Below are 12,045 nucleotides of genomic sequence, written 5' to 3'. Positions count from 1 at the left end.
GGATTTAACATATAAGGTGGTGTTTTTTTTTTATATAGTAATGGGAATAGAGTGGGACGTTTTATTTTTCATGATTTATAATCTGAATATGACCTTAAATTGAGATGATGATCTTTGCTCATTTTCATAGCCACTGTGAAACTGGTCATATATTTCATACTCAAACTAGTTGTAGTAAGCTGTCTAAATTTGCTGGTATTGACTTAAACAGCATGATATGGGGTGGGACTAATAGATGCCCTAATTTATTGAATATCTGGCTCTTCAGTGGTTGATGGACTTAATCATCCGCTGCTTTTTAATTTGATATCTCCAATGTCTTGTATACTTTTATACTTAAAATGTTTACTTTTAAATTTATGTAAATTAGTTTGGGCTATAAACACGACCTAAACTATACATTTCTAGTCTCCATTATTTTTGCTTTGTGTAGTAATGTAACGTTTTCATTGATAATTCTTCTTAACTTACTGTCAGATTAAAAGGAAAGGAGGAACAGATGAATACCATGAAGACTGTTTTAGAAGAGAAGGAGAAAGATCTAGCCAATAGAGGGAAACGGTTACAGGTGAGAAGATAAAGACAAAGTAAACGCCTCTTTTTATACTTGACATTCACTTCACTTCACTTCACTTCACACCTATTCTTTTTCAGGATCTTCAAGAAGAAAATGAATCTTTAAAGGCTCATGTTCAAGAGGTAGCACAACATAACTTGAAAGAGGTATAGTATAACAGATTATCAGCTATTACATATAAATGAGAAATTTTTATTTTACTGTAATAGAAAGCAAAGAAGTTATTATTGTCTCTGAGTTTCTTTGCTTTAAAAATTATTGTTGTAAAACTTGTAGACATAGACAATAGTATAGTAGTTCCCAGAGGGAAGAAGATTTGACTTTGGGTGGTGGGCACATAACGCAGTATACAGATGACATGTCATAGAATTGTACACTCAAAACCTATATGACCTTATTAACTAATGTCACCCCACTAAATTTAATTTTTAAAAAATTGATAGGCTTTATGACATTACTGATGTGGAATCTGAAATAATTCAATATTGATTAATAAAGATGTGTTTTTAACCCTTAAACAAAAATTATTGTTGTACCATAGTTTTGTTGTTGATAAAATAAGTTAACTTTTATCCCTGTCAGGTCTGTTACTGCTTGATTTGTCAACCTAAGCCTAAAGGAATTTCTGTATTTACATTTTCAGGTGGACTCTTATGCTCATCCTTAAGTGTTTATGTTTAATTGGTTTATTAATCTGTAATCCTTTAAAGAAATGGATATTAAAAATTATGTTAGAACTTCGTAATTTTTAATTAATTCTTCTGTAAATGTTACTCTAAAACATGTCAATTAAAAAAATAAAAAAGCAAAATCTATGAGGAAAATTAAGTTTAAGAAAATTCATTCTGTCTTTGTTTTATAAATGGCTCAATTTTAAATTTACTACATATAATTATGTTTTTATTTTATTGATGAGGTATTCTATATATATGTATGTTATAGTACCTAATCTTTTTGATTGATAGAATTAAAAATGTGAATCTGTTTCTTAGGCATGTTCTGCGTCACGACTTGAAGAACTTGAGACTGTGTAAGTATACTTTCAGCCAGTATTTTAAAGAGAAAGTTCTCATTATTTTCCAGAATGTGCTTGAATATTGTAATAAGTTTCTTCTAAGTCATTAACTTTCTGGGTAAGTAGGAATTTTAGTCCAGAGACAAATAAGTGAATTCTCTGCTTGGTATAATAAAACATGGGCCCTTTATTTTCAGATAGCTGGAGACTTTATTCTTTCCAGACCCCTTAAACCCGTTTTCTGAACTACTCTTTCTGCTTAGTGTAGACTGGTTTTAAGTATTTGTTTGTTTTTAAACAAAGTATGCAATTATTATTGTAAAGAGAAGTAAGAATTATTTCAAATTAAAATTATTTTAGTATTTGAAAGAACAATATATTTTAATTAACCAGATGATAATTTTGACCATAATCTTGATAATGAATATTGACTGTCTATAAAAGTAACTTGCTTACTGGGGAAAATGGTATCTGTTGTCATATCAGTTATGCTGTGCACAGTAGTAAAAATATTGAATCTGATTAGGAAGTACCAGTCTTTGGAGCTGTTTATCTCAGGAAGTTTTTTATCCTATAAAGTCTGTTCTCTTAAACTAAATCAGTTTACACTGGTGAGAAGGGTATCTGGACTTTACCTTTTTGGTCCCCTATAGAAAAGGAATTCTAGAGGGGATTTTGCTTTGAGATGACATCAGTCTTCATTGATGTTTAAGAAGTGGCCTAATAATCTGTGTCTTTAAAAGTAGGATATAGAGGATCTTTATTGAAGTCATTGTCTTTAGTAAGACAAAGGGGATGTCTTTCTTCTTGGCACTAAGATTGCTCATTTGTACAACTAATTGTTTATCTTGGAGGCATTGTGTAACTGTCCAGGTGCTTTTGTCACATTTGCTAATAGGAAGATTAGAGACACATTTGTGGCCTATTTGAAGTGGGTATACAGATCATTAAAGTATGTGATTTTAGATTTATTTCTGCCTCACACTTTTTTTTATTATTAGTAGAATATTTTTTAAGTGGAGCAGTTTTAGGTTTACATAAAAAATTGAAAGAAAAGTAGAGACTTCCAATATACTCCCTTCCATATCCCTAATTATTTACATCTTGTATTAGTGTGAAGTACATTTGTTACAATTGATGAACCATTATTGATATATTGTTATTAACTAAAGTTCATAGTTCCCATTAGGGTTCATTCTTTGTCTTGTACACTCTATGAGTTTTGAAGAATGTATAATAACGTGTATCCATCATTATAGTGCCATTAAGAAATAGTTTAGCCGTCCTAAAAATCTCCTGTGTTCCAACTATACCTCCCTTCCTCCTCATCTCCTCCCCACTCCCCAATCCTTAGAAACCACTGAGCTTTTTACTGCCTCCATAATTTCACCTTTTCTAGAAATGCCATATAATTTGAATCCATCAGTATATATCCTTTTCAGAGTGGCTTCTTTCACTTAGTAATATGTACTTAAGATTTGTTGTTCCTTTTCAGTTTTTAATCTCACTCTTCGAGTATGCTTTTTTGGTTATTCTTCAGGTAGACCTATAAACATGTTGAAATTCTAGATTAAGGTGGGATAAAAATAACATTCAACTCAGCAAATATTTGAGAGCCTATTATGTGCCCTCTAGCACTGGGAATACTGAAATTGTTAAAATGGGTTCCTGCCCTGAGGAAATACATAGTTGAACAGATCATTTAATAGCGTTAAATGTTGTGCTAGAGAGGTCTGTGTTTAGTATGACAAAAGCAGTTGGAATTCACTTGGGCTATATATATAGTAATGTTACCAGGACAGCCCCCCTGAGTCTGGGGGAAGACCTCTCTACTCCTTGGCTCTTGTCAATCTCGAAAGAAGGATTTTAGGACAGTCAGCAGTGTTGAAACAAAGCAAGCGAATTTACTAAGAATACATTTGACATAAAGCACAAGCGGGCAACTCAGCTAGTCTCAGGACGCGCCCGTGCGGGTTCAAGTGGTTTTATACCCTTTCCCCTATAGGTTTCAAAGTTCCCCTGCTGGATATCTTGGGTAGCAGACTAGGTTTCTAAGTCCCCTTCTACACTGATGTAACTTATCTCAGAATGTTTGAGATTCTAACCCCCCTTCTTGTCCCCTTCCCCCCCTTTCCTACCCTGATATCCCCCAAGTGATATTTGTTCTTGGGTTCAGCTGGCACAAGTGGCACTATTTGGGTCTTTGTTCTCTGTTCTCTCAGGCCAGGGTGATTTAAGCCATGCATTCTCTGGTTGGGGAGGAGAAGTAGAAACCATTTGCTCTCAAGTGCCCTTGGTTGCGGAGGATAAGGTCTTGCGATTCACAGGCTGGCAGCAAGCTGCCCAAACTGTTTGGCCTTGTTTAATTTTCTTTTCTCAGTTTCCCCATTCCACTTGCCCAGGGATTTTCCTAGCTTCTTACTATTCTGCCACAGTAAACCGTATCTTTGTTGGATTAGGGAGAACCAGATTAAATTATATGTAGCCTCTCTTCAGTACAAAGGGTTGGGAGTAAAGTTTTAGGGTCAACAACTAAATATGACTTTTGTTTTAGATTTTCCTGCTAGATAAAGCCATACTTGCCTAAGAACTGTTAAATATGAAGTAAATTGTAGCAGTGTTAGGATGTACCTGACTTTGAGTTGAATAATTCTGGAAATAATTGTCTTTTAAAACAAATGTATAAATTGGTGTAATATGGGAAGAAAGCTGTTAGGCACTGTTTCTGCCATCTTTTTTTATCTTACAGCTGTATTGGAGTCTGTCCTTTTTTATGTATATAACTAAATATAAGGTATTTGTAAAACTTCTAGGTTGAAAGAAAAGGAAAATGAAATGAAGAGAGTGGAAAGTATGCTAAAAGAGAGGGAGAGTGATCTTTCTAGCAAAACAAAGCTGATACAGGTGAATATGTTTCCTTAAAATTAATTATTGTGTGAATTATTGTCTGCATGTTTTCAAAAACAATTTTAATTGCTACAAAAGAAAGCAATACAGAATAACTCTCCCTCTCACCCAGCTACCTATTCCTCAAAGATAGCTTACTGTCATTCATTTGTATATCTTTTGAGAATGTGCCCATGCATGTGTGTATATACTTAATTGTTTTTTATATTTAATCATACATACTTTTGTATTTTGCTCCCTTCCTCCATTTAATAATATTTTTGAGATCTTTTCACATAAGCACATTTCTATCTTTCATTTTTAATGGCTTCATAGTATTTTGTTGTACTGTTGTATCATCGTAGTTTATGATACCTGGATTATTTACAGTTTTGTTTCTTGTTACAGCAGTTCTATAGTGGATATTCTTGCACACACATTTTCAGTACTTACGCTAGTATATCTGTACCTAAAATTTCTAGATGTGAAATTGGGTGGTCAAAGGTTTACGCAGAGTTATTTTTCTTTCCTTTTTGAAAGAGATAGTTAAAATAGAAAATAAGTATATCCTCACCATGGATAGTTAATATAAAAGTACTTACAGAACATTCATTTGAAGTGATAGCAAATTTTAGATTCCTGCATTGTCTCTGACTACTCTTGTTCTTATTTTTTTCTCCAGTTGTTGGTTCTGTCAAGTTCCCTCTCCCTCCCAAGTATATTAATTTTAAGTTTGTTAGATAATGCTAAATCATCTTCCAAAAGTATTTTTACTGATTTACATTTTCACCAACTGAGGGCCATTTTCTTTTTACCTTCTCCAACACTGACAAAGATGAAGACATTTGGTCTTGTGCTTGGTAGATGGTCAGATTGTTTCAGTTTGCATTTGATTGTGAGAGAAGTTAAGTACTTTCCCTTTGTATATGAATTGGCCTTTAATTTTTCCCACATTTTTTCTCCAGGTTAACTTACTAATTTATAAGATCCCTTTTAATGTATAAGGGAAATTAGTCTTGTCATATGTGAGGTCATTTGTTCTCTTTAAGTTTTTATTTTGACTTCTTTTGTGTTTTCCCCCCTTATGGAAATTTAAAACTTTTATATACTCCAATATAAGTAATTTTTTGAGTTTTAAGTCTTGAGATGAAAGGTATCCCTCATGCTATGATCATAAAAATATATTTACATGTTTCTTCTAATACATTTATGATTTATTTTTTGTTTAGTTTATTCATGCATACTTTGAGTAAGTTATGAGAATAACATTTCAACTGAAAAAAAAGAAGGCTAACCATATTATTAAATAATCCATGATTATTTTACCGAAGTAGTTCTGCCCCCCCACACCCCCAGATGTTTAGCAATATCTGGGGACATTTTTGGTTGCCATAGCTAGTGGAGGCCTGCTCCTGCACCTAGTGGATGGAGACCATGGATACTGCTAAACATCATACAGTATGTGGGATAGTCCCCCATGACAACATAATAGCCCAAAATATCACTGGAATTTATCTCACTGGTTTGAAATGTCACCCTATACTGAATTCTTACAGGTATTTGGGTCTGTTTCTGGGTCCCATTTTCTTCCATTGAGACATATCCACTTCTATGCTAGTACTAAGTAATTTAATTATTCTAATTTTATAATTAGGGCTTATTATATCCCTTTAAAATTATTACTATTTTAGAATTTTCCTGTCTTGTATGATATGTGTCAAAAATTGATATGGAAAATCAAAATCTCTGTCCAGGTATTGATGTTTAATTTTTGTTTAAATAGGAGGTACAAGATGAAAACAAATTGTTTAAATCCCAAATTGAACAGCTTAAGCAACAGAACTACCAACAGGTAGGTACTATTAGATGGCTTGCCATTTATTTATGTGGTGAAACATTATATAACCCATGATGGTGTGTAAGCATTCTTACCATTTTACCTTTTCATTGAGAATAAAGTATGTGTTGTTTTTATTTACAAGTGTTTATCAAAGTTCCTGAAAAACAAAGCAGTTTGCTATGCCATATCCAATATAAAATCTACAATTTAATTTATAAAGTATACACAAATAATATTGATCTGTATTCCAGGTCTGTTATGTATCTCTGTGTGTGTTTTCAGATCTAGCATACCTTTTTTTAGCAAGTCAGTTGAAGTCCTATGAGGTCAGTTTTAACTTTTGTGTATACCCTACCATACCTTACCCCAAACGAAACATCAATAATTAAAAACTAAGAAATGTGTAATATTATAAGTAATAGTTTACCACTATTTCAGATACTTTCTTGAGGTATAATTCTGCTTGGTTAAAATAAAAAATAAAAAAATTTTAAAAGATGTTAACAAAATATCCTTAAAATTGATTTATGAACATGTGTTACTGGAGAATCAAACTTCTCCATTGCTCGTGGGAGCGAGGTTCTTGTGATATCTTTAAGAAAATGAGTTTTCTAAGATTCATACAGGAGAATGAGATGTGGAAAAAGGCTTTATTTGCATGAAGGCACATTTCTTGGGTTCCAAAGTCCCCTGCCCCTTAAGCCAGTCCAGGAAGAGGTGCACCTGGGGTTCCAGTAGAGCCAAAAGTAGGGCCAATGTCCAGAATGTCCACTCCATGGTGCAGCTGGGTGTGGTTCATCATTCAAGTCCAATTAAAGTCCTGTACTCCATTGTGGAGTCCCACAGGACAGTGAGCCACATGGGCATAGGGGAGCACAGCCTCCTGCAAACGGAGTCCCAGGAGCCCTGTGCCCTGGAGCCAAGACAGCAAAAACCAAGAGAGTGAGCTGCTTTGTCTAGATGCTTATATATTCAGGTTTTTTCGTGCTTGCAGTGGCCACACCCATCCTGGCCACTAATTTGTTCCCAGGTGTGATTGATGGGAAACGACCTTCCCACATCACTCAGATCTTACTGGGCATGCATCTTAACTGCCTTTTCCCAGTCCTTTCTCCCATCAATGAGTGGGGAACACACTTGGACAATGTTAAATGCAGCATTTTGGCAAAGCTGTATAAATGGCATGCCTGTATTATCTAGTCTCCCCTTTCTTCCTTTCCTGTTAAATAATAACCAAGTGCCCGGCCGGGCATGGCTCAGCGGTTGAGCTTCGACCTAGGATCCAGGTGATCGGGGTTCAATTTCGGGTCAGGGCACATGCCGGGGTTGTAGGCTCGATCCCCAGTCGGGGGCATGCAGGAGGCAGCTGATCAATGACTCTCTCATTATTGATGTTTCTATCCCTCTCTCCCTTTCCTTTCCTCTCTCTGAAATCAATAAAGATATATTTTAAAAAAAAAATTATTAAAAAAAAGCTCTGCTTTCTCCCTAGGGAAGCAGTGAGTACATATATATTTAAAAAAAAAACCAAGTTATTTCAGTGTCATCACATATATGAATAAGCTAGATAATAATTTCAGGGGCAAACAAATTAGTTCCTGTTGACAAGAAGCTTATAGTAGTTTAATTTGAGGTATTTTAGTCATCAAGGAATAAATATATGTGAAGGGCTATATACCTTTATATATTATGTAAAATCAACTTTTTGTTACATGCACGTTAATTCTTCCTAATTTTTCTTTTGGCTTCACTTATGGTATTTTTTTTACTTTTGGAAGCTTAGTGCAGTCAAATAGGAAATACACAGTAAGAAAATTTTAAGGTATTATTAACTTAATGGTCTGCACCTAGTAGGCAATTGATAAATTCTTGTTAAATGAAGAGTTTAAGTATGTAGTAACAGTGAAGATTCTATTTAGTACTCAGTACATTTTACAAATTTGTATATGTTTTTATTAAAATTACTTGGTGACATATAGAATGTGTGGTATGTTTACCTTTGGTGTTGTCTTAATTTATGTCTGAGAAGAGTTAATTATTTTAAAGTCTTCTGGAAAGTTTTGTTTTGAAATAACATTTAACTCTTTTTTTAATAGGCATCTTCTTTTTCCCCGCATGAAGAACTATTAAAAGTGTAAGTAATAATTTTGAGTCATAATTTGAGAAGTGGTAACTTTATATGCTAAATAGTTCTAAAACAAACAATTTAATGTAACTGCAAATGGTTACCACATTTTTATAGTTCAATTTGGATTATTTGAACTGCAGATCAGTAGAGCTTAGTTGTGCCTTTGGCTGAGCTAGTGTACCTTTTTATGATATTTGGATTTCTTTGAACATTCTATTGAGGGAGATTTTTATTTTATATTTTTTAGGAATTCAGAAAACATCTAAGAAAATAAACTATACTTTGAAGGCTTTATTTAACTCAAATTATCTCACTTCTTCTATCATTGTGGGATTGAATGATGAAAATTTTGGTTTAGCTTATGCATTTAAAAAAAAGTCTTATATAATCTTTTTGGTGGCTCTCTTTTAAGGAGGCTTCTTTTTTTAACTGAAACTTTTAAAAATTGTTGGCCTGTATTTTTCTCTTAAGAGGTTACACATAAGGTCATTTTAGATAAGTTGGTATATTTCAACATGTTAAATGTCAACCACATTGATTATTAGGAGATATATATTCCATCATGACTTGTTTACAGAGTCAATGGTTTACTAGTTTAGAATTATTTACTGTTAAATTGAGTTTTGAGTTTGACCATATAGAGCAAGGATAGACAAACTTCTATAAATAGCCTGATGAATAGGTGAATATTTTAGGCTCCGTGGGCTACATGGGTCTTTATATATATATATATATATTTTTTTTTATTTTTTATTTTTATTTTTATTTTTTTAAACAATTCTTTAAAAAGGTAAAATCAGCTCTTGGCTTGAGGACCACACAAAAACAGATGAGGGGTCAGGCCCTGAGCCCTAGGTTGCCAACCCTGTATGTACAGCTTTAGTCTCAGGGAAGAGCTATTTGTAATTTAACTTCCTACTTGCTCTTCCCTCCACTATAACAGAATGGAATTGTGAGTCTTTGCCATTGCTTTCTACATTTCTGGGAAATAACTAACTCATCAGACAGAACCAGTAGAGCAGGAACCTCGAGACTGTTATGAAAATTATAAGGAAACACCTCCCTTACATTAATAGCATACTTTTATTGTGGGTTAGCCACTTTAAGATAAACTCACAACTGATTTTATTACCTTCTGGAGAAAAGTACTGTATTTAAGAGAGTGCTTCTGCATCAGTTTCACTCTCCTCCCCTCCCCTTTTTCCCCCCCTTCTTCTCCTCCTCCCTTCTTCTCCCTCCTTCTCCTCTCTTCTCCTCCTCCCTTCTTCTTCTTCTTCTTCTTTTTTAGTTACTCTTCACCTGGATATTTTTCCATTGTTTTTCAGAGAGAGTGGAATGGAAGGCAGGGGGAGAAGGAGAGAGAGAGAAAAAGAGAGAGAAACAACAGTGTGAGAGAGACACATCGATTAGTTGCCTTCTGCACATGCCCCAACCAGGGGCAGGGAGCGAACCTGCATCCCAGATATTTGTCCTTGCCCGGGAATCAAATCCTTGACCCATTGGTGCGTGGGCCAACGCTCTACCCAGAGTCATACTGGCCAGGGCAAATTTCATTCTTCTGAAAATACAGTAAACCCTTGATTTTACATGAAAATTAATACCCTGCTAATTTTAAAACACATTTAACCAAGATTTGCTTATAATTAAATTAACAGGTTATTTTTTTTTGTTATTAATGCACTGTTATTTTTAACAAATTTTAGCAATAGGCTATATGTTGGTAAAAACACTAGTAATTTCGCCGACATAAATAACATATCTACAACTATAGTCTACATATTTAAATCCAAGAATCACTGCTTGTAAACAATGTTTGGTAAATGATTAGCACCTGATTGCACCTCATTGCACGCGGTAATGGGTTCTATTGTCACATGGTGTGACTTTCTGCAGCAGTTTTAATGCTGTCCGATGTTCCCATATGCACTAAGCCAAGGCCCAGTCGTGTGCATTTGTTTACTTTTGGTGACTGGTGAATGCATGCATTTACTAGACCTATTTAGTATAAGTTTAAAATTATAGTAATATATATATAGAAAACTTTCCTGTGAAATTGAACTTTTTATACATACTTAATTTTAATTACACAAATGTATCTACTTAAGTAAAACAGGTAAACTAACGAATTTGTCAATTTTTTAACATGCATTCGGAAAACCTACTTTATTATATATAATGGACATTAGGCTTTGATGGACACCCCTTTCCCAAATTCATAGATGGGCTTTCTACAGTAACAGTAGCTGAGCTTAAAGAGTTTACCTATTAAGTGAATGCATTTTTTTAAAGCATCATTTACTTGCTGTTTTTATTTTGTAGTAACAAATATTACAGTCACTGTTTACCTAAAATTTTGCTGTGTGTATTCATGTTCTGGTTTAGAATTTCAGAAAGAGAGAAAGAAATAACTGGTCTCCGGAACGAGTTAGATTCTTTGAAGGATGCAGTTGAACACCAGAGGAAGAAAAACAATGTAAGCAAGTCTTTATCAGAATAAAGCTTTTCTTTTTATTAGTTCACTGAAATACCATGGTTCAGAATTTTTTTAAAACCTGCTTTTACTTTAGATTTTTTTCTTAATCTTTTAAAGTGCTATTTTGTGTATAGTTTTTTGGGGGAAGAATTACTGGGATAATTTTATTGGAGAACAGATTTTTAAAAATAAATGAAAAGACCAATTTGTACACTTCTGGATATTATTTAAAATGTTGAAGCCATAATTACTACAGCTTCAGATTTAGACCCAGAGTTCTCAGTGGGAACCCCCCACAGCTGAGATATCTCTCCAGACCTTTAGCTGCTGCCTCTGGGAGCCCAGCCAGCCCTCTCACACCCCTGCAGTTCCTGCCAGTCTCTATGAGGTCTCAGTTTTTTGTCCTTGGTTATGAGGGTGCTCTCCAGTTAGTCTTCAGTTGTTTATTCAGGATGGTGTTTCTATATTTTAGTTGTAATTCCACTTTGGTCCTGTGAGAGTGTCAGTATAATTTCCACTTAATCTGCCACCATCTTGGAATCTACAGCTTCAGATTAAAAAAATTTTTCTTTTAATTAAAATGCAGTTGACTTTCTGTTGAGCTTTTATTTGGGAAAATTTTTTTTTCAAGTCCAACATTTTAAAATCAAAGATATTTCTTCTTATTTTGATTGGGCTAGCCTCCTTGTAAACTAAAAGTAATGCCAGTATTCAAACCAAGTATTTTCAATAATGAAATGTCTTTCAAAACCTTCTGGAACCTCCCTTTTTTAACTGAAGTGGTTCATGTTTTGAGAATTAAGCGTGTTAGAGGTCTCTCAGGACCTGAGCACTTTTATGCTAAAACGGGAAGGAATAATGCCCTAAAAAATATAAATCTTGATACTCTTACTAAATAGACAAAGGTGAATTTCTTAAATTCTCTCTGACCAGAAGGTAACACCTGTGAGAATACAAACATTTTTGGTAGAGAAGGAATTTTTGCACACAAAAGTATGATTGCTAAGACTTAAGCAAGGTTAAAAATGTTACTGAAATCTAGGGATGTTGACAGTAAATTGATACGTGTTTTCTAATGAAAGCAAAAATTTTCAAAGTTTGCATTAATTTGTGAATTTAACAAGTT

General features: G+C 34.0%; 1 protein-coding gene across 5 annotated transcripts in view; it reads left to right on the top strand.

Annotated features, from left to right (window-relative positions):
* The window catches only part of KTN1 (kinectin 1), a 96,144-nt gene that overhangs the window by 60,560 nt on the left and 23,539 nt on the right, over positions 1-12,045 (top strand). For all 5 annotated transcript variants that reach the window (XM_087820287.1, XM_087820275.1, XM_087820281.1 and 2 more), the window contains exons 26-32: positions 478-568; positions 655-723; positions 1,570-1,607; positions 4,406-4,496; positions 6,262-6,330; positions 8,415-8,452; positions 10,829-10,919. In XM_087820287.1, the coding sequence (XP_087676413.1) occupies positions 478-568; positions 655-723; positions 1,570-1,607; positions 4,406-4,496; positions 6,262-6,330; positions 8,415-8,452; positions 10,829-10,919 (487 nt within the window). The remainder of the gene's footprint in view (positions 1-477; positions 569-654; positions 724-1,569; positions 1,608-4,405; positions 4,497-6,261; positions 6,331-8,414; positions 8,453-10,828; positions 10,920-12,045) is intronic.

Source organism: Miniopterus natalensis, chromosome 1 (genome assembly GCF_054644295.1).
Source record: "Miniopterus natalensis isolate mMinNat1 chromosome 1, mMinNat1.hap1, whole genome shotgun sequence".
NCBI lineage: Eukaryota > Metazoa > Chordata > Mammalia > Chiroptera > Miniopteridae > Miniopterus > Miniopterus natalensis.
Note: the sequence above shows the minus strand (reverse complement) of the source record. Positions and strands in the feature narration are given on the sequence as shown.